The sequence below is a fragment of the Vigna umbellata genome, chromosome 3 (genome assembly GCF_029865625.1).
Source record: "Vigna umbellata cultivar VRB3 chromosome 3, Vumbellata_1.0, whole genome shotgun sequence".
In the NCBI taxonomy this organism is placed as follows: domain Eukaryota; kingdom Viridiplantae; phylum Streptophyta; class Magnoliopsida; order Fabales; family Fabaceae; genus Vigna; species Vigna umbellata.
The window spans coordinates 44,856,349-44,879,725 of NC_142167.1; the positions used below are offsets into that span (position 1 = coordinate 44,856,349).

General features: G+C 39.0%; 2 protein-coding genes and 1 long non-coding RNA gene across 6 annotated transcripts; 2 read left to right on the forward strand and 1 right to left on the reverse strand.

Annotated features, from left to right (window-relative positions):
• The first annotated feature begins 1,819 nt into the window (after positions 1–1,819).
• LOC148202643 (uncharacterized) lies at positions 1,820–14,783 on the forward strand. Of its 2 annotated transcripts, XM_088110510.1 has the most exons (4): positions 1,820–1,948; positions 13,121–13,275; positions 13,661–13,771; positions 14,207–14,783. In XM_088110510.1, the coding sequence occupies exons 2-4, from the start codon at positions 13,159–13,161 to the stop codon at positions 14,570–14,572; spliced, it is 594 nt and encodes a 197-aa protein (XP_087966636.1). In that variant the 5' UTR covers positions 1,820–1,948; positions 13,121–13,158; the 3' UTR covers positions 14,573–14,783. The 2 variants fall into 2 exon arrangements, with proteins under 2 accessions (XP_087966636.1, XP_087966634.1); XM_088110508.1 differs by lacking the exon at positions 1,820–1,948 and having other exon boundaries at positions 12,681–13,275.
• Positions 14,784–15,369: 586 nt separating this feature from the next.
• On the reverse strand, positions 15,370–16,156 carry LOC148202644 (uncharacterized). Its single transcript, XR_015785171.1, has 2 exons — positions 15,814–16,156; positions 15,370–15,740 (listed from the first exon to the last, which is right to left on the reverse strand). It is a non-coding gene; the product is annotated as an uncharacterized LOC148202644 (long non-coding RNA).
• A 2,179-nt stretch (positions 16,157–18,335) lies between these two features.
• On the forward strand, positions 18,336–22,623 carry LOC148202645 (putative CRM domain-containing protein At3g25440, chloroplastic). Of its 3 annotated transcripts, XM_088110506.1 has the most exons (5): positions 18,336–18,475; positions 18,797–18,864; positions 19,541–19,809; positions 21,263–21,670; positions 21,986–22,623. In XM_088110506.1, the coding sequence occupies exons 1-5, from the start codon at positions 18,387–18,389 to the stop codon at positions 22,493–22,495; spliced, it is 1,344 nt and encodes a 447-aa protein (XP_087966632.1). In that variant the 5' UTR covers positions 18,336–18,386; the 3' UTR covers positions 22,496–22,623. The 3 variants fall into 3 exon arrangements, with proteins under 3 accessions (XP_087966632.1, XP_087966630.1, XP_087966631.1); XM_088110505.1 differs by lacking the exons at positions 18,336–18,475; positions 18,797–18,864; positions 19,541–19,809 and adding exons at positions 19,821–20,910; positions 20,992–21,126; XM_088110504.1 differs by lacking the exons at positions 18,336–18,475; positions 18,797–18,864; positions 19,541–19,809 and adding an exon at positions 19,820–20,910.
• Positions 22,624–23,377: the final 754 nt, after the last annotated feature.

The following is a 23,377-nucleotide window of genomic DNA, read 5'->3' on the forward strand; positions in this document are numbered from 1 at the left end:
GCCAACTACACTTCTACCCTCACGATCACTTACTCTTCCAACTAAACCGAACCACAAGAAAATCAAGAATAACTTAGACTATACCCCATGCATGCAACAAAACTTGGTTTCGCAGGTAACAGAAGAACGAACGACTAAAGGGGAGAAACTTACCAGTTTCAGAACTCGAAGGTAATCGGTTCAAAATGGAGCTTACGACGCCGGGAACGCTTCTACCGTTTCTGAAATGGGATCAGAGAAGAGAAGGATGAGTTACAGTAGAGAGAAGGAAAAGTTTTCTAGAGAGAAGGAGGAGAAAATGGAAGATCAGAGTTGGGAGAGGAGAAGGTGCATGCAGGAAGAGAGTGGGCAGGTTTTTCAGAATCATTTTTGTCTGCCCCACGTCCAAACGGATGTGCGCTCCCTGGTAGACACCTGTCTTCCACTACTGATTTTCGAACCTTCCACTCTTAACACTTGGCGTCAGTGTGCAGAGTTTTGGGTGGGTTTTAAATGAATCTGAACAGGGTTTTGGGCGCATTAAATGAGATTTAACAAGTGGGGTTTGGGTGTATTTAACGAGGCCTGACAACATGAGCTTCTCTTCCATCATCATAAAATATGTAAAGTGGTTTTCAAATGCAGAATTCACGTGTGACCACTCTTCATTCTTTGATGAAACAATTCTTCAAACATGGTGCTTTGTCTCTGGACCATGGTGGAGTTTCTTCCCAAGCTGCTGGATGAAGATGAGCGTGATGGAGCTGCTACACGGTGGACTGCTGGCTGGACGTTGGAACTGGAGCTGCTGCTTGCTGGACGGACGTATTGGAGCTGGATGGTGGTCTGCGTGCGTGGAGCTTCTAATTGCTGGCCGGACGTGCTTGAGCTGATGCTGCTGTCGGATGGGTGGAGTTGCTGGACCGAGGGAATGCTTGAACGACCGTTCAGATAATATGACCGAACGTTGTTTATATGAACGCTATAGAACACTGAGCTCGATCACTATTAATCCTGTCACCATTAGGACGAACGTTTTGAATCTTGGTCGAACACGTTCTGGACGATCGTCTCAACCATGACCGAACGGTACTAAATTAACTTCTGACCGATCGGTACTAATTTAACGCTTAAAACGAACGGTATTAAACTCGCACCTAACCGTAAGGTATCAATTGAAATCTCGAACGAACGTTAACAAATTAACACCTAACCGAACGGTAAAGATACTGGTCAATAACCAACGGTGGTCATAGAAGACGAACGTTCGTATGCTGGAACACTGAAGCCAGGTTAGCGAGCGGTGAGGTCGAATAACAAAAACATGTGAGGCCGATTGGTAGAGGACGAACGTTTTGAAAGGTGGAACGCTAGATGGTGAACTGGCCGTGAAGGTTGCTGGACGTTGCTCCACGTTTTTGGACACAACCCCTGCTGCTGTGTTCTCTGGTCATCTCATTTGGCCGTTCGGTCATCAAAGGATCCCACCGTTCGGTCACTAGAGGCTCAAGAGATGGTGTGCAGTTCAGTCTTTACAAGACCGTTCGGTCATCCACAGTGGACGCACAATGGTCGCTGAGTCTGGACGCACAGTGGACGCTCGCTCAGAGAGATGTGGACGCTCGTCCAGTGTGGACGCACTAGAGATGTGGACGCTCGTTCAGTACCATTTGGTCATCTCAGCATCCCACTCATCATTTTTTTTAACGCCGTCCAGCCAACTTAACGGGAACGTCTCAATTGATTTCAATTTTCAAAATTAAGGACCATTTTGATACATTTTAGAAAATGAGGACCTTGAGACATTCCTACACATGTCGAAAAGGATTAAACCTATTTTTTAAAAAGTTTCTCATATTATGAAGACCTTCAAAATTACACTACCTATCTATACAACTAGCAATACCTAATCGAAACTTGACAGAATATTTTTGTTTGAGTAAAAAGCGATAGAATCACTCTCACTCAGGTAATTAAATCTCTTTTCATTTCTCAACGATCTATCTATTGACTCATCAGCTTCGAACATGAGACCCATTATTAGTTTCGTCTTCAAAGTTGTTTTTTTTTTTTGTTTGTGGGCATGCGAAATTCGTTATTCGTTAGGCTCCCTATAGTTTGCTCGCTATACTGACATACTTGGAGTTTTTTGAGGGTTGGAGTTTGTGTTTTTATTGTATAGATTTGAATTTTTCCGAGTATATTAGCTTGCAATTTTAAAATGTTTGTTTGATTTGCTATGAAGGGATCTGTGGGTTACAAGTTTTGTGTTAGGTCAAATGCCTAAATGAGCTTTGAGATTGTAACATCCCAAAATACAGTAATCACTATAATTCAGAATTAATTACAATTAACAGTAATCACAAACAGTCTTTACATTAAAACTGGATTGAAAAGCCTAACGGCATCAGTACAGAGGACGCGTGTAAACGCATACAATGAAACCAAAGTGAACGCTCTTAAATACATCAACTAACGTGCACCAAAATACAGTCAGAGATGAATAAGACGAACGGCCTTACAAAATAGATGGCCGAACGTTATAACTATGCTAACATATACAGCCTAAATCAAACGAGCACTCTAAGGCTCGGCCTTTACTTCAACTTCAACCAGATTGGAGTCGTCCAAATTTTCTTCTTCCAGCATTGCTTCAAGGGATGCACCACCATCTGCTCACATCCACAACGGATGATCATTGCATTTGACAAGACGGAGTATACATGTACAGTAGACAACACAATGGAAAATGCAAGGGTAAGCTTATAATATTTAATTTTATACAATTAACACATACAGTCACCCTTCAATTCAAGCATACAACATGTAACTTAACATAAAATTAGCATATCAATATACATATAAGACAGACCGTCCGGACCGTATGAACCATGTAGTTACAAGCGTCCTTGCACCCGAGTGGTGTAGTAACTGATCATTCCCCAGCTGCCACTCGAGGTTAACCCTATCTGCCCGAAGTACTCAATGGACTAGGGTCTCCTGCCATTCCCACACATGAATACCCCCTTCTACTTGAAGAGGCGTATCACGGAATATCAGGATGGACTGCGAGGCTTAACTTATCCAGGTTCATACTTTACCATTCAATATTTCACACATCTGAGACGTTCCTCCTTGGAACGCTCGTTAAAATCCATTTCCAATAATTCTTTCAAAGTATCATTCTCCCATAATAACAAGTTCCCTTTATTCACATTCTCATTCTCTGTTCCATTCTCATATATTAACAACAGGCATCCTTTAACCAAATAAGAACGAACTTATTACAGTGCATTTGACTTCACGCTTCTGAACAAAAGAAACGAACTATAGTCCACTTACGGACGTTAAGAATACTAAAATAGTTTAAATGGGATTGAGTTTAGAAAATCAGAGTAATACTTAGAAAATATTGAGTACAAAGACTTTAGATTGAATTAAGAGAATAAATATCTTACAGAATAACTTAGATAAAGAATAGCTTAGATAAATAACCAGAGAAGTTAAAGTACAGAAAACAACTCTTACTGTAAATGAACGAACGTTCAGAAATTTACTTTGGACGAACGTCAATTACGTTCGCTCAGAATTCAATAATAAGGACGAGCGTTCAGTTTGAAACCGAACCCTGCTTTGGACGAACGCTAGGTCAATGACCGAGCACAAATCAGAACGAACGCTGGATACAAACCGAGCGCTATTTAGGACGAACGCTTCGGTATAAGACCGAACGCCAATTCAGACGAACGTTCAGTATAAGGGCGAACGCTCTATAGAACGATCGTTCGACATAAGGCCGAACGACATTAAGGACGAACGCTCGACATGAGGCCGAACGTCACGTATTTATAAAGTTTCAAATATTTATCTAAACTGAGCTGAAACGAACGCTCATTCACTAAATTGGGGACGCTCGTTCTCGAGCAGAATTCATTCCAAATGAACGAATTCCAACTAAGTTATTTTAATGAAAAACCGAACGGTCTATGACCGTACAGTGACGAGCGTCATTCATAAAAGGGAAGATTAAAATTCCAGATTTCTCAAACTTAACAGAATTTTCCAGATTTCATTTTTTTCCAACTTTATAACATTCATTCCAGATTTAATTCACCTTCAACATCATTATCATACAGTTTCAATATCCAAATCCTTCCAAATATATCATAAACATACTCCATTCATACATAATCAATTCAACATGCTTTTTAATCAAGATCAACAACATATATCATACATAAAAGTCAGTGTTCATCCATAACAGATCAATCAAAACCAGAATTCATATCAGATCTCAGTAACCATTCATAACAGCTCAACTTCATGAAATTCATACATGCACAATAACAGTGATCATCCATACAACTCAAATCTTATATTCTTCATTCATGCAACTCAGATCATTCAACATACAGTATAAATTAAACATATAAGCTTCCCTTACCCGGATTGAAATTCAAGCTTGTTCTAGATGTATAAAAATGGCTTCGTCCAACTACGTTTTGCTTAGGATTCTTGACTCTTCCAGAACCAAATCTAACCACAGATTACAGAACACTTAGAATACCAGTTTGCATGCAACTAAAACTCTATTTTTTCCAGAACCTAAGGACGAACTACGAAAGGGACTTACCAGTGTCAGTCTTTGAAGCTGTTCGGTCCAATGGATAGCTCTTAGTGCAGTGGGTGTTCCTACGGTGCTGAAAACGTGATTGGAGAAGAAACGTAAGGATTACAGTAGAGAGAAGTTTAGGGTTTTTAGAGAGAAGTTGGAGAAGATGAAAGGGTGAGTTCAGAGGTTGAAGATGAGTTCGTGCAAGTGAGAGAGAGAGTTTTCGAAAAGTCTGGTTTTGTTAAACCAACGTTCAATTGGAAGAACGTGTCACAGGTTGCCACATGCACACCAAACTCTGATTTAGAAGATTCCAACGTGACAAGTGGCGTGTGTGCATGCAGAGTTTAGTGCGTTTTAATGTTTCAGAGAATGATGAGCGTGGTGCTTCGTGCACGTCAGACAGAATTGTGATCAGATTAGGAAGTGGGTTTTAAATGGCTGGGAATGAGGTGGCAAGCATTAAGGGTGAGATGTCAGGATTAACTTAAGCTAATTATTAAGGGTCTCACATTCTCCCTAACTACAAAAATTTTCGTCCTCGAAAATTTATAACTTACCCGTGAATAAGTGCGGATACAAGTCCTTCATTGCACTCTCCACTTCCCACGTTGAATCTCCAGTCTTAGCATCCCACACTATCTTCACCAAACGAATGTCTTTTCCTTTATGCAGCTTGGTGCGTTCATCTTCAATGCGGACTGGCTGTAGCTCCAATGTTCTGTCTTGGCGCAGTTGGATGTTTTCCAGCTCCAAGACATGAGAAGGATTAGATATGTATCTCCTAAGCTGAGACACATGGAAGACCGGATGTAAATTTGATAATTGAGGAGGTAACGCGAGTTCATAGGCTACTGGTCCAATCTTCTTTAAAATCTGATACGGTCCTATGAACTTGGGAGACAGCTTCTTTGGACGAACAACTCTTCCCACTCCAGTGATTGGATTCAGTCTCAAGAATACGTGATCTCCTGCAGCAAACTCCAAAGGCCTCCTTCTTCTATCCGCATAAGATTTCTGCCTGCTCAAGGACGTCTTCAATCTGTCTTGGATCAATTTAACCTTCTCGGTTGTTTGCTGGATGAGTTCAGGTCCAGTTATTACGTTCTCCCCTTCCTGGAACCAGCAAAGTGGCGTTCTGCACTTCCTCCCATAGAGAGCTTCAAACGGCGCCATTCCAATGCTAGACTGGAAGCTATTGTTATATGTGAATTCCACAAGAGGCAGTACCTCATCCCATGCGCCTAAGTGATCTAGGACGCATGTCCTCAGTAGGTCTTCTAGCGTCTGTATAGTACGTTCTGATTGGCCGTCCGTTTGCGGATGATACGCTGAACTCATCTGCAACTTGCTTCCCAATTCACCCTGTAAGGATTGCCAAAAACGAGATGTAAATCTCGTGTCTCGGTCAGAAACTATGCTTGAAGGTACTCCATGCAGACGAACAATCTCATTAATATACAACTTGGCCAAATTAGTCATTGACATCTTCAGGTTCACGGCCAAGAAGTGTGCGCTCTTCGTTAATCTGTCCACGATCACCCAGATTGAGTCATGATTCCTCACCGTTCGTGGTAGATGAGTCACGAAGTCCATGGAAATGCTGTCCCACTTCCACTCTGGAATCTCCAATGGTTGAAGCAACCCTCCTGGACGTTGGTGTTCTGCCTTTGCACGTTGGCAAGTCAAACAAGATGCCACAAAGCGTGCAACATCACTCTTCATCCCAGGCCACCAGAACGAACGTCTGAGATCTTGGTACATCTTAGTCATACCGGGATGTATGCTAAGACGGCTATGATGTGCTTCTTCCAGTATAATCCGCTTCAGCTCTCCATCATTGGGAACGCACGTCCTACCAAGGTAACGTAACATACCATCTGTTCCAGCATTAAACTCCTTAGCTTTGTCTGTACCGAGTGCATCAAAGATCTTCACCAATTCTTCATCCTCACGTTGCTTCATCCAGATACGATCAAACACGTTGCTGGAAATTCTAAGGTTACAGCACTTGATGCTGTTCGGTTCTAATTCGAACTGCAACCTTAGATCTCTGAAGCTCTCCACCAAATTTAACTCTTTCACCATCATAACCGAGACATGCACTGCCTTCCTGCTTAGAGCATCCGCAACTACGTTGGCCTTCCCAGGGTGATAGAGCAGTTCAAACTCATAGTCCTTCAGAAATTCTAACCAACGCCTCTGCCTCATGTTCAGCTCCTTTTGATCAAATAAATACTTGAGGCTCTTGTGATCACTGAAGACTTGGAAAGTGGATCCGTAAAGATAATGCCTCCAGATCTTCAATGCGAACACAACAGCTGCCAATTCTAAGTCGTGTGTAGGGTAGTTCCTCTCATGGATTTTCAATTGACGAGATGCGTAAGCTACTGCTCGTTTCTCCTGCATCAGTACACAGCCCAACCCTTGATGAGACGCGTCACAGTAGACTTCAAAAGGCTTGGACGTGTCTGGAATAATTAGCACTGGAGCGCTCGTCAATTTATTCTTCAATTCTTGAAAACGTTCTTCACATAAATCTGTCCACGCAAACGGTTGGTCTTTCCTGGTGAGCTGAGTCAAGGGTGCTACTATCTTAGAAAATCCTTCAATAAAACGCCTATAGTAGCCCGCAAGACCAACGAAACTTCTTACTTCTGTGACTGAACGAGGACTCTTCCATTCCAACACTGCACGCACCTTAGCTGGATCCACTGAAATACCTCCAGCCGAGACTACATGGCCCAAAAACTGCACCTCCTTCATCCAAAATTCACACTTGGACAGTTTGGCATACAACTCCTTCTCCCTCAACACGCTCAGCACTGCCCTCAAGTGTTCTTCATGTTCATCATTGGTCTTGGAGTAGATGAGAATATCATCTATAAAAACAACCACAAACTTGTCCAAATATGGCCTGAAAATACGGTTCATATAATCCATGAACACTGCAGGAGCGTTCGTTACTCCAAATGGCATCACCACGTACTCGTAGTGTCCATAACGAGACCTGAATGCTGTTTTCTGGATGTCATCCTCCTTCACCCTGATTTGGTGATATCCTGAACGCAGATCAATCTTAGAAAACACCGTTGCCCCATGCAGTTGATCCAACAAGTCATCAATCCTTGGCAACGGGTACTTGTTCTTGATGGTCAGCTTGTTTAATTGCCTGTAGTCTATACATAACCGAGAGCTGCCATCCTTCTTCTTCACTAGGAGTACAGGCGCTCCCCAAGGTGATACACTTGGCCTGATGAATTGCTTCGCCATGAGTTCTTCAATCTGCTTCTTGAGTTCAACCAACTCTGCAGGCGCCATACGGTATGGCTGAACTGATATAGGGGCTGCCGTGGTTACCAAGTCGATGGTGAATTCAACTTCTCTAGCAGGAGGTAACCCAGGTATTTCCTCTGGAAAAACGTCCTGAAACTCCTCCAAAATGGACGTTCGTTCTTGCTTCAAATTTCCCAGCTCTTGGTCCTCATGCGTCATGATGAGGAAACAAGCCGCGCCTTCCATAATGTCTTCCTTTAACTGGCCGATTGTCACACCCAAGCATTCCTCATCTTCTTCAGGAAATACTAACTCCTTCTTGCCACAATCTATGAGAATGCGATTGGTATTTAGCCAATCCATTCCCAAAATTATTTCTAAGTCTTTAAGAGGCAAACAGATAAGATTCACCTTGTACTTACGTCCTCCTATCTCAATAGGGCATCTAACACACATGGTAGACGTCCTAACTTCACCCGCAGCTGGTGTTGACACCATCAAATCAAAATTCATCTCGCTCACAGCTATTCCCAACTTATCAACGCACGCCTTCGATATGAAGGAGTGTGTTGCCCCCGAATCAAACAGCACACAACATTGCATTCCATATAACAAGCAAGTACTGGTGATAAGTGTACCTGAACTTGCTGCTTCCGCACCAGTAATTGCGTACACACGCCCAGTAGCTTGGGCTCGACCACCCCTTCCTTGCTGATTTCTTCCTGCGTTTGGCGGCCTCATCACTGCGCGTCCGCCCATATTACACTCATTCTCCAGATGGCCATTTCGTCTACATCGAGTGCAATATTTTACTCCCACCAGTTGAGGGCATGAAGAACGATAATGGGGTCCTCCACACTTGTAGCACACAACACTGCCTTGCTGCCCAGACTGTCCAGCAGGAATCAAGGCTTGAGATCCACTTGTGTTGGCTGCTGGACGAGCGTAAGGGGATCCTCTCTGATTCACATTCCCCCTTGAGACAATTGGCCCCCTTACTGTTTGCTGTTTCTTATACCGTTCCGCCTCTGCCAAATTCTTTTCCAGTACCTTAGCCCTCTCCACCATGGCAGGGAACGTTCGGATGCATAAACTGGAAATCACAACCTTCAGATCACTGCGTAGACCATTCTCAAATTTTCTGCACTGCCACTCCTCACTAGTGGCCATTGTATTGAATCGGACAAGGTGTTTAAACTTATTGGTGTATTCTGATACAGACATTCCACCTTGAACCAGTTGTAAAAACTCCACCTCCTTTGCAAACTTTACACTGTCAGGGAAATATTCCTCATAAAACTTATTACGGAATACTTCCCAAGTAATAGGGCGTTGAGCGTCTACCAGTATGGCCCTTGTGCTCGCCCACCAATGGCTTGCTTCTCCAGTTAATAAGTATTCTGTATACGCCAACCTGTTCTCATCCGGACACCTTTTGGCGTTAAAAATCCTCTCCATATCCCTTAGCCACTGGTCCGCCTCATCAGGAAGACATTTGCCACTGAACTTGGCAGGGTGATGCTGGAGAAAACTCTCCAAACTCCATTCAGCGTTCGGCTGAGCAGCATTTGAAGAAGATGCTCCAGGCGCACCTCTAGTTGCAGCCAAGATCTCCATCAACTGCCTTTGCGTGTTTTCAGAATTGACACGCGAGGCCTCCAAACCTTGCATAGCAGCTTGGTTTTGCTGCATCAAGGTGGCGTTTTGCTCCAGCAACGTGGTGTTCTGTTGATGCAGTCTTTCCACCACGGTTTCCAACAATCTAGCATTGCTGGACGTCTCGGACTCATTCGGTTGAGGAGGAGGAGGAAGTCTAGGTGCCATTTGTTCTCTGGATGCAGAGAAAAACAAACGAGCATTAGTTATGTCCAAGAGTTAAACGATAATAACTCATTAAACATGCAACAAGCACACAGCAAAAACACAGTGCACTCATAACCCTACAGTGTCCTTTATTAGAACAAAACTGCTCTGATACCACTAATGTAACATCCCAAAATACAGTAATCACTATAATTCAGAATTAATTACAATTAACAGTAATCACAAACAGTCTTTACATTAAAACTGGATTGAAAAGCCTAACGGCATCAGTACAGAGGACGCGTGTAAACGCATACAATGAAACCAAAAGTGAACGCTCTTAAATACATCAACTAACGTGCACCAAAATACAGTCAGAGATGAATAAGACGAACGGCCTTACAAAATAGATGGCCGAACGTTATAACTATGCTAACATATACAGCCTAAATCAAACGAGCACTCTAAGGCTCGGCCTTTACTTCAACTTCAACCAGATTGGAGTCGTCCAAATTTTCTTCTTCCAGCATTGCTTCAAGGGATGCACCACCATCTGCTCACATCCACAACGGATGATCATTGCATTTGACAAGACGGAGTATACATGTACAGTAGACAACACAATGGAAAATGCAAGGGTAAGCTTATAATATTTAATTTTATACAATTAACACATACAGTCACCCTTCAATTCAAGCATACAACATGTAACTTAACATAAAATTAGCATATCAATATACATATAAGACAGACCGTCCGGACCGTATGAACCATGTAGTTACAAGCGTCCTTGCACCCGAGTGGTGTAGTAACTGATCATTCCCCAGCTGCCACTCGAGGTTAACCCTATCTGCCCGAAGTACTCAATGGACTAGGGTCTCCTGCCATTCCCACACATGAATACCCCCTTCTACTTGAAGAGGCGTATCACGGAATATCAGGATGGACTGCGAGGCTTAACTTATCCAGGTTCATACTTTACCATTCAATATTTCACACATCTGAGACGTTCCTCCTTGGAACGCTCGTTAAAATCCATTTCCAATAATTCTTTCAAAGTATCATTCTCCCATAATAACAAGTTCCCTTTATTCACATTCTCATTCTCTGTTCCATTCTCATATATTAACAACATGCATCCTTTAACCAAATAAGAACGAACTTATTACAGTGCATTTGACTTCACGCTTCTGAACAAAAGAAACGAACTATAGTCCACTTACGGACGTTAAGAATACTAAAATAGTTTAAATGGGATTGAGTTTAGAAAATCAGAGTAATACTTAGAAAATATTGAGTACAAAGACTTTAGATTGAATTAAGAGAATAAATATCTTACAGAATAACTTAGATAAAGAATAGCTTAGATAAATAACCAGAGAAGTTAAAGTACAGAAAACAACTCTTACTGTAAATGAACGAACGTTCAGAAATTTACTTTGGACGAACGTCAATTACGTTCGCTCAGAATTCAATAATAAGGACGAGCGTTCAGTTTGAAACCGAACCCTGCTTTGGACGAACGCTAGGTCAATGACCGAGCACAAATCAGAACGAACGCTGGATACAAACCGAGCGCTATTTAGGACGAACGCTTCGGTATAAGACCGAACGCCAATTCAGACGAACGTTCAGTATAAGGGCGAACGCTCTATAGAACGATCGTTCGACATAAGGCCGAACGACATTAAGGACGAACGCTCGACATGAGGCCGAACGTCACGTATTTATAAAGTTTCAAATATTTATCTAAACTGAGCTGAAACGAACGCTCATTCACTAAATTGGGGACGCTCGTTCTCGAGCAGAATTCATTCCAAATGAACGAATTCCAACTAAGTTATTTTAATGAAAAACCGAACGGTCTATGACCGTACAGTGACGAGCGTCATTCATAAAAGGGAAGATTAAAATTCCAGATTTCTCAAACTTAACAGAATTTTCCAGATTTCATTTTTTTTCCAACTTTATAACATTCAGTCCAGATTTAATTCACCTTCAACATCATTATCATACAGTTTCAATATCCAAATCCTTCCAAATATATCATAAACATACTCCATTCATACATAATCAATTCAACATGCTTTTTAATCAAGATCAACAACATATATCATACATAAAAGTCAGTGTTCATCCATAACAGATCAATCAAAACCAGAATTCATATCAGATCTCAGTAACCATTCATAACAGCTCAACTTCATGAAATTCATACATGCACAATAACAGTGATCATCCATACAACTCAAATCTTATATTCTTCATTCATGCAACTCAGATCATTCAACATACAGTATAAATTAAACATATAAGCTTCCCTTACCCGGATTGAAATTCAAGCTTGTTCTAGATGTATAAAAATGGCTTCGTCCAACTACGTTTTGCTTAGGATTCTTGACTCTTCCAGAACCAAATCTAACCACAGATTACAGAACACTTAGAATACCAGTTTGCATGCAACTAAAACTCTATTTTTCCAGAACCTAAGGACGAACTACGAAAGGGACTTACCAGTGTCAGTCTTTGAAGCTGTTCGGTCCAATGGATAGCTCTTAGTGCAGTGGGTGTTCCTACGGTGCTGAAAACGTGATTGGAGAAGAAACGTAAGGATTACAGTAGAGAGAAGTTTAGGGTTTTTAGAGAGAAGTTGGAGAAGATGAAAGGGTGAGTTCAGAGGTTGAAGATGAGTTCGTGCAAGTGAGAGAGAGTTTTCGAAAAGTCTGGTTTTGTCAAACCAACGTTCAATTGGAAGAACGTGTCACAGGTTGCCACATGCACACCAAACTCTGATTTAGAAGATTCCAACGTGACAAGTGGCGTGTGTGCATGCAGAGTTTAGTGCGTTTTAATGTTTCAGAGAATGATGAGCGTGGTGCTTCGTGCACGTCAGACAGAATTGTGATCAGATTAGGAAGTGGGTTTTAAATGGCTGGGAATGAGGTGGCAAGCATTAAGGGTGAGATGTCAGGATTAACTTAAGCTAATTATTAAGGGTCTCACAGAGATTCCCTTTGGCTATCTTTATTGGTTGTTTTGTTAACTGTTGATTTCTTGTGGTCTGTTCTTTGTGAATGGCTCTGTTAATAGTGCATGGCTTTGTTAATTTTGTTTGAAGGGTTATTTCTTTTATGGGTCTTGATGGTAGATTTGATACCTGGAGCTGTTGGGCCCTTTTACCAGTTTTAAGAAAGCCATAGAAGAAAACAATAATATTACTCTCCCTTTTCCCTTCTAAATCTCACTACCAAACATACCTGCAGGGATAATAGGGCTTCCTACTGTAAACATGACATTTTTTGTGTGTTGTTTAGTGAGAATTTAGCCGAGGTTTGATTCTATTTGGAAGTTGTATGGAACTTATTAATTAATCCTTTCTAGAGTTATCAATTTAATCAACAGTGAATGTGTATTTTCCCTGGCATTTCTGAGTTGGATTCCTGTATACAGAAATTTCCAAAACAGATAGTTGTTGATGATTTGTCAACATGAATAAGTTGTTAGACTTTGGGAGGAAAGCCCTCTTTTATGTCAGGGTGCTTTCTGGATATGAAGAGCGAAGAATACGATCTTATAGGCTCCAGCTTGAACAACGCGTACAACAGGTCTACCATTTTCTCTTCTACAAACGTTTACATTCTTGCTGGTGTTAGTTTCTGTTATCTTTTAGATATCACGAGAAAACAGACCATTGAATGTTGTGAACCATTTCATCTGAAGCTAAGGTTCTTTTTAAACTGTAATAGCCTAGTGAGTCTATTTTAAAAGTCAAATTGGGGCCTCCATTAGGATCCAATTGCAATGTATGAAATTTTAGTCCAACATTGAACGAATTGGATTCTAATTTGGGGTTTATAAGGCCCTGGGCTCTCCAATATCACATTGGTGACATGTGGATTTTAACCTTGTAACATTCATTTTTCATTGCGTGATGATGAAGGCTATTGTGTAATTTCTTTATTTCCATTCTGATGTTTTCCCATTGAAAAGGCCCAAGCAAGGAAAGCAGCCATAAATAAAGAACCTGAGAAGATTATTTTATCTGAGGTTCGTCGAATGGTTGAAGAGATGCAAAATTTGAACAAGAAGCTGGAAGAAACTGTAAGTTGTATTCTGGGAAAAATATAAATTTTGGAAATTTAGGATGCATGTAAGTATATTTTTTCTTTTGAAATTTCTAATCCTTTTCTGTCACTTATAATATGCTGTCAGAATGTCTTCTAAACAAAAACTTATCTGTTCTTTTTCCCTTGAGAAGTTATACCAACACAACATCCATTGAGAACTTCAGTGTGACATGCAGGCTATTTTTCCAACTTTTGTTGATATTAAAATTGGACGATTCAGATTCATATTCTGCCATTTTCTTTTTGAATGGAAACATTCATATTCTGTCATATTGTATCTTAATTAAAATATTCGTCTATTCTATGAAAGTTCTTATATGATATTTGATTTATTTTCCATGTGCACAGTATAATTGTTTCATTTGTGGCACTCAAATTTGTTGCATAAGAAGATGCACATTCCTTGCAGGAGGCAGCCATTGAAGACTATTTCAAGCCTCTAGACAATGAAGCTGAGATTATAATGAAAATGCAACTACAAGGGGAGGAGAGAACATCAGAGATGATGATGAAGGCATTGGAGAAACAAGCTTCTCCTCAGCAAGTTGAAGCAGAAAAAAATGCAATTATGCATAAAGTTGACAACTCTGAAGCCAACCTGGATGATTTTAAGCTGATGGAAGATGAGAAAGGTTTGAAGGAGATGTTGAAAGAATTGCAACGAGAAGTTTTGCTTGAGAAAGCTGATGCAGGAAGTTCTGATAATATGCATCAATCAGACAAGTCTCATATCAATTTGGACCCTGCATCTTCAACCACCTCTAAAAGAAGCTGAGGTTATGTAATTTTGAAGCATTGGTGATTCCTGATTTTTGGCTTTGAAATACATTTCAGCTGTGCTGCTGAAATGTTAATCATCTTGGTGAATTCAAACTAACAAAGGCAGGACTAGGGCATATTTGTAGCTTGTTTGTATTACTAATTTTGTTCAATAAAATTTTCATCTTTTGAGGCGTGATAAAATTATGTCACTGTTTTTCATGAAACATAGTTGATTAATAAACCTTAACACGAAAACACCTTCGGAAAAATGTTTATGCTAGTCTGAACATCTTGATTCATCCTAGCGGGAGGGTGGTGCATTACGTCAACTAAGATGATTCTATTTTGTGACTAGGCAGTTTCTTCCATAAATTTATCAACAGGGCAATTTGTAATGTAAATTTTGTATTTTTGAAATACATAATTTACCATATATTTTTTATTTTGTATTTTAAAATGTATTATTCGGCTGAACTATAATTTTTGTATTTTAGAATACATAATTTGAAATATACGTTTTATTTTTTATTTTTAAATGGATAATTTAAAATATAATTTTGTGTATTTTGAAATTTATAATTTAGAATAATAAAATTTTATTTAAAATTGTATATTTGTATTTTAGATTATGTAATTCAAAATGAATTAATTTTTATTTTATATTTTATATTTTGGAATGTATTATTTAAAATATTATATATTGTATTCCATATATATGTCCACTTATATGTCTCGGTCCATTCTCTTCTCTCCGTCGTTTATCTTCTTCCCCCTTTCTCACTGGTTCTAGGTTGGTATTGCAATAACAAGAAAAACGAAAATAGAACATGATTTCATTCATTTTTGCTAGTTCAATACATTGTTCATCCCGTTTTCATCACCTACTGCATCCTATGACAAAGAAAATGCAGAATACATTATGGATTTGTCATCCATATTGAAATTACAATAATATTAACCACACAGCAACAACAAACAGCCCCTATCAACAACTTCATTCATTTTTTCACAACCTTCACATAATTTTTCAAATCAATCACCATATTCGCTACCCCACCCATTTCTTCTGTCTTTGACAAACACTCATGCTTTCCTTCCCACTTCAGATTCGTATAACATCTTTCATTACCATCATCACAGCACCATTTGAAGAAATTGCAACCATCGTTTTCATGCCCGTTCTGTAAAAAAAAATTAAAACCCAATGAATAGGACTTTGAAGTAAAACAAACAACTCATCCACGTTTCGGTTACCTTATACTTAGGGCACCCCCAAAATTGTTTCCCTCTATTCTTAGCCGTTCCAGTTGTTTTCACCACTGTTTTCTCTCCACACAGACAAAGGGGTGATGCACCACGAAAAACGACCTTCGCCTCTCCATTCTGCTAGCCATTGGAAGTCGAAGAACATGTTGAACGTGAATTCTGCATTTGATTCTCCCTCGGGCATCCACTCCAACAGCATCCACTCTTTCCCAACTCTGAGACGACACGAGCCCTAGAATAGAAAAATCCCCAACTTGATTTTGATTTCTCCCTTCCAGAGATGTTTCAGCAAACAAAACATTAAGTTTTTCCAAATTTTCCCTCTGTCTCATTAATTTCAGCACGGATTATACTATAATTACTTCATTAAAAATATCTTAGTATTAAAAAATTCATTCACACACACCACGTCACGCACTCCTTAACGCCGTTTTCTGAAATTGACGAAAAAGATTTATTTGCATCAAATTAACAAAAATAAAGATCTAATTAAGACTTCAAATAAAACAGAGACGTATTTCAAATTTGGGACGAAAATAGGAACCTATTGACCCGTTAAACCTATTTTAGTCTTGAAATAGAGCAAGGTAAGGTTTTTGCACCAAACTAGGCATATTTGCCTTTAATATTACCGAAATGAACAAATTCAACCAAAATTACGAAAATGGGGAAGTTGTGGGGGGACCCAAAGGACTTCAATTGAAGAAGTCGTGCCCTCCCTGCATGACTTCACCCTGTTCATTTGACCAGAGTTGAAGTCGTGCACCCCAAAAACCACTTTAGGGTATGGTAATCGATTACCACATGTTGTAATCGATTACCATCCCGTTTTTAATAAAAAATTATAAAAAAAATTGAAATCGTAGGGGGTTCACGACTTCAATAAGAGAAGTCGAGCACCCCCAACACAACTTTACTTTATTTTAATTTTTAACTTTTAGTAATTAAAATCATTTATAATTTCTAAAAAATATTTTTAAATGTATTTAAAATAATTAAAATCATCTTTAATTAATAATTAAAGTTTTTTAATATTATTAAATAAATAAATTTTATACTTTTATTTAAAACCAACTAAAGGCCGAACGCTCAAGATCCAAGTCTAAGAATACCAACTTAAGACCGAACGCTCACAATCACAATCACCAAGGCCGAACGCTCAAGATTTAAACCTAAGAATACTATCTTAAGGCCGAACGCTCACAATCACAATTAAACAATCACTAAGTCACAAAGTCTGAACGCCCAAGATTGAAACCGAACACTCAAGATTGACCGCACGCTCGGGATCATTATCCGAGAATACCAAATTAGGACGAACGCTTATAATCACTATTACACCAAAACCGAACGCTCAAGATTGAAGCCTAAGAACACAACTTAAGACCGAACGCCTAAAATACTAATACAGAACCAAGACCGAACGCTAAAGATCACTCTCTGAGAATACCAATTTAAAGACGAACGCCTACGATCACTGTTTCACGAAGACCGAAAGCTCAAGATTGAAACCTACCAATTTAAGACCGAACGCTCAGGTTCACCAGCCGAGACTACCAAATTAGGACGAACGCTCACAATCATTAATCTACCAAGACCGAACGCTCGAGATTGCTTCATGAGAGTACTAAATTAAGGACGAACGTCTAATATATTACTAACTTTTATTCAAGGAAGAATCCTACCGCTCGTTACATGAGAATACAAAACCGAACGCTCACTTGGCCTACCACTATTTGTACGTACGCTCCATTTACATCACCTATATTTTGCCGACCACGATTTGGTCGAGCACTGTTCGGACGTACGCTCGTTTCTGCAGAATTTTGCCGAATCGCACCAGATTAATAAAAGTTAAAAATTAAAAGAAAGTAAAGTTGTGTTGGGGGTGCACGACTTCAACCCTGGTCAAATGAACAGGGTGAAGTCGTGCAGGGGGGGCACGACTTCTTCAATTGAAGTCGTTTTGGCCCCCCACGACTTCACTTTGGGTCAAAATTTGCCCATTTTGATAATAAAGAGGGCATATTTGCCTAGTTTGGTGCAAAAACCGCAAGGTAAAAACCAAGGGCTTTGAACGGCTGTTTCCATGACAAAAAGGCATTTTGGAGCTTCAAAATCAAATTGGGTTTTCTCCCTAAAGTATCAGTCTTTGGCTTCCTCTTATTGTTGCTGTGGCCAGGTTCAGAGATCTTGAGATTCTTTTCTCTCTCTTTACATTCCAAAAGTGAGTGCGATTGAAATTTTGAAGCGTATAAATTTCTTGTTTTGTGTTCATATAATCTTTAACAATACCAACTCCTCCTCTAAAACTCAACCCCCTTGTGCTCATAATGCTAACCACCAAAATCTTGTAAAACAATGATGTGGGTATTCCACCCCAGTCCCAGATAGGTTATGCAGCTACTACTATAGATGAACCCTTTTATGCAGCCACTACCCATAAATTCAGCACCTTTCGCTTCGTTGTCATTTCTGTGCACAAGGGCAAAGCCAGCAAGCATGTGGTAATCGTTTGTTCTACGCTGAATTTCATTTTCGTCCTTTAGAAATTGGGAAATATGGCGTGGAGGCTTTTGGCATTACGCCCTCTCACTAAATTTCATTTCCACAACAATCTCTCCTTCAATTCCTCGTTTCCAAAAACAAGGTACTAATTTCAAATCTTGTTTTACATTTCAAGGACTAGTCTTGTTTTCATTACTATCCAATCTTGAACACTGCAAACAAAAAAATTGCACTTTATTATATTGGATTTTTGCCTACTTAAGTAAAATGAGGATGCTAGGAAGATAAACTTTAGAATTGTAGTAAAAAATATAAAAAGGAAATTGGAAGGTAATATTCAGTTTACTACACTAATAATTTTTTGAGTTTTTTTTTCTTTGGTTTAGCTTGCAATATTGTGTGAGAATAAAAGAAACATAATTGAAACAGAAGTTTGCTTCGATATTGACTTACACTGCTGTAGCTTGGACTATGTAGTGTGCAAGGTTCGTGGCCAGGAACCTATTCTTTATCAGCTCTATTATATGAAAGGCTTAATTACCTACTTAGTCCCCATGTTCGGAGGTAATTTGCTGTTTAGTACCCGGTTTTAAAAATGTAGGCATTTGATACCTATGTTTTGAAATTTGTATCAATTGAATCCTACCCACTTAACGCCGTTATAAATCTAACGTTTTTTTGACATCAACTTTGAATTGTGGACGAGCGGTTGTGGACGATCGTCCAAACAGAGGAGGACGCTCGTCCAACACTGGAGGACGCTCGTCCAAACAGAGGAGGACGCTCGTCCAACAGTGGAGGACGCTCGTCCAAACACAGGAGGACGCTCGTCCAACAGTGGAGGACGCTCGTCCAACAGTGGAGGACGCTCGTCCAAACAGAGGAGGACGCTCGTCCAAACAGAGGAGGACGCTCATCTAACAGTGGAGGACGCTCGTCCAACAGTGGAGGACGCTCGTCCAAACAGAGGAGGACGCTCGTCCAACAGAAGAGGACGCTCGTCCAACGACGCTCGGACGCTCGTCCACTACCGCTCGTCCACAATTCAAAGTTGATGTCAGAAAAACGTTAGATTTATAACGGCGTTAAGTGGGTAGGATTCAATTGATACAAATTTCAAAACATAGGTATCAAATGCCTACATTTTTAAAACCGGGTACTAAACAGCAAATTACCTCCGAACTTGGGGACTAAGTAGGTAATTAAGCCTATATGAAAACATGTTCTATCCTGGGAAGCATAGGCTTTCATTCATGTTCATTTCTGAAGTATAACAATAAGGTTGCAGAGAAACACTATCAGGATTCTGAGAAGGCCCCGAGTGGTAATGAGGGTAATGGCAGTGCCAAAGAAAATAAGAAAAAATTGAAAGGGAAAAGAGCAGTTGTAAGATGGCTGAAGTTCTTTAGATTTAAGAAGAAGAAAGAGTATGAAAGGATGACATCAGAGGAAAACATTTTATACAAACTGTTGAAGGTAAGTTTTATTTTTTATTTTATATGGACCTTTCTATTGTTTTCAAACAGTACGTATGGTTTTGCTGATTCTTTATTTTTTGCACCTTTGCCTCCCTGTTCTTGCAATATCTATACATAGGTTTGTATTTCTTATTAGTATTTTCATACTACTCATGGCTTGTGTTTACCTTTTAGTCTGAAACACTAGGATTCTGTCACATATTCATGAAATAGTGATGCTCTTGATAAAAATAAATCTGTTGCTGTTGGAAACTTTGTAATGGGATAGTGTTTTCTTCTAATGTATGCTAAAACTTGCTTATGAAATCAACTGGAACACTAGAAGCCTTTCAAGCAATATTCTGTGAAAATAATTTAGAGATAGAACTGCTTAAATTTCTTAAACCATGTCCTGTTGTCAATAAAGATAAAAATAAATTTATGGTTCTCTGTATTGAATGTTGGATTGTTGCGCTATACCTATTCAAATCTTTAAATACATAATTTCAGTAAGATAAACATGAATTAAATCTTTCAGTCTTTAATTTACAGAATTATTTTAGTGCATTCATTTTTATAATAAGGTAACAACTTTCCATCTAATTCCTCAAGTATTTTTTTTTTGTCTTTTTTAATTTTCATAGAATTTGTCAAAATATGTTTGGTAAATAGTGTTTGAAGATATCTAGATTTTTAAGAGATAAGACATTGTTAGGTACAGAACCAGAAATCAGGGTAAAAATGTAATCTTTATTTGTAAAAAATCAATCTCTGCCCTAGTATAGTATCTACGTAATACAGACGGATATGTTGTACATAAAATTTCGAGCAATTATCTTTCTCAAACAAGGGTGAGTAAGAGGTTCTATGTAATTAACTCATTATATGAGTGGTAGTATTGGACCAAGAGTAGAATGAAAATTAGGAAAAATCAGAACGTGTAGTATTATTCAGTGGACGTCCATATTCTCAAAGTGATCCAGAGATAGGAGAAGATACTTGAGGTAAACCCCTCCTCCAGGAATTCATGAGATCCTGGTCCTCTCCCAGTCTGCTGAGGAGATCCCAAACATCCAAGATCTGGATAAGGAGTGGATCGTACCTAGATTGTCTTAACATGGTAAGCTTGACAGAACCATTTTAATTAGCATTCAACCAAAACTCTGACCAATAAGCTATTTTTTCCATTTCTGTGATCTAGAGATAAAAATATATACACAAGACAACTTCAGGGGTTTGAACACTCTTCAACCTGCCTACACCAATCAAATTTCTCTGATCTTGGTACAACATCATGGGTTTGTCTGAAGAAGACATTTTTTTTCCTCAAACGAAGGTTGATCCTAGTGTTTCTATGTACAAACTATTCATACCGTAATTGAATACATCATACAGTTAAAAGTGTTATGAAAACTTAATTTGATTTTGTTGCGTCAGTTATTGAACATACAGTGTTTTCTCCATCATTCTAGGCTCGAAAGAAAGAAGAGAGACTCTGTGAAGCCCTAAAAAAGATTGAGCCTGCTGAATCTTCTGAAACAACCCACGATCCTGAGATATTGACACCGGAAGAGCACTTTTTCTTCTTAAAGATGGGCCTTAAATGCAAAAATTATGTGCCAGTTGGAAGGCGAGGAATTTACCAAGGTGTAATTTTGAACATGCATCTACATTGGAAAAAACATCAGACCTTGAAAGTAGTGGTGAAGACATTTTCAGCAGAGGAGGTTAAGGACATTGCTGTTGAGCTGGCAAGATTGACTGGAGGTATAGTGCTTGACATTCATGAAGATAACACAATAATAATGTACAGAGGGAAAAACTACTCCCAACCTCCAACAGAGATTATGTCTCCACGAGTGTCACTTTCGAGAAAGAAGGTACTGTGTTGTGTACTAAATTTTTAGTCACTTTTTAATACAGAATAGAAATTGAGTTTAACTGGGTGTGGGGTTTCAAAATCCTCCAACAGTTCTTGGTCTTTCATTGTCCAGAATTTTATGGTGAAATTTCTACTACATAATGCTTCAGTTGCACAACCACGGCTACGTTTGAAATTTTGCATTTGCGGACCTTTGATGCATACATACAATCACTCATGTTCATGCTACTTGTCTGTTTCACAAAATTTGATGTTTCTTTTTATTTTAAAAATTCTTCGGTGCCTTCATGATGTTGATTCTCATCTTTTGCAGGCATTGGATAAATCCAAATACAGGGATGCTCTCCGTGCTGTGAGGAGACATATTCCAAGACTAGAGCAAGAACTTGAAATTCTGCAAGCGCAATTCAAAAGTGCAGCAGAGAGTAATACATATGCTTCTGACGCAATCCAGGACATTGACAGAGAGAGAATTTCAAATTTTCAGTTAGACAATTCAGTTAAACACCAAGAGTTGATGGATGATAACATTGGATGCACAGAAGATGAGACAGATAATGACTCTGAGTTGGATTCTGATTCCGATAAGTTATCAGATATATTTGAGACAGATTCGGATGTAGAGAATTTCACCAAAGAGGAAAAACCTCTTTATTTGGACGAGTTTGATAAGTTTCCAGAGCAAAGCAATGGAGAAACAATTGATTTTGAGGAGCATCTACGACAAATGTCTCTGAATTCGAAAAACATGGAAAAAAAGCTGGATGAAGTTGACAGGATTTTTCTACATGCCACATCCTTTTTAAAGAAAAAAACAAAATGAGAAATTTGCTAAACGCGAGTGTTGTAATCATCATACTTAAAGAAAGAGTAGCCTTACAGAAATTACGATGTACAACCATGAATGGCTTTTCTAAATTACAAAAGTTTTAGATTTAGCACTTTATTTGATACGCTTAGTATTTACTAGTCATTAAATCACAACTTATCCATGTTGAGTCATTTCAATGTAGGATTAGGGATAAAGTTCTCCCAACTCCTTTCTTTACAAGCATTAAATTTGAGGTTTTCCGTAAAGGGAAGTCAAGTTTTTTAATACTTATATCAGGAGTTTTGTGCCTTGAAATGAACAAATATTTTATCTAATTTGTTGATCGTTCTAAAGTATTACCGAGACAATAAAAATAAACATATCTTGTTCTAACTCTGATTTGAGATATCAAATTGCTCATTGTTGGTCTTGGTCTTGGTCTTCCTTTTAGTGTTAATTGTAACTGAACTGCCATTCCTCTGTTTTGTTGAACATGCTCTCTGAGTCTCGCAATCTCATTTGCTACAACTATTATTTGTAAAAAAACGTAAGAAAAAAAGTTAATATGAATTCCACATACATAGTACATATACATCTCATACATTGATTTTGATACCAAGTGTTGTCAAACCTGCGAGTTTCCGTTCGGTTCCGTGCTAACAATACATGCAATTGGAAGAAGGGCTACCACTCAGATGGAGAAATCGGTGTTAAGCTCATAAACTTACATTTGCTACTTGATTTGTCATAAATATTAACAGATTTATTTATTAGAGATAAAAGGTGATATGTTAGACTTTTTCTAATTTAATTTTGATAAATATTAACAGTTAAGTACATGAAAATCCAAAGTGTTTATCTTTTTTCTTATAGCGGTATCTCTTTTGCTTGTGT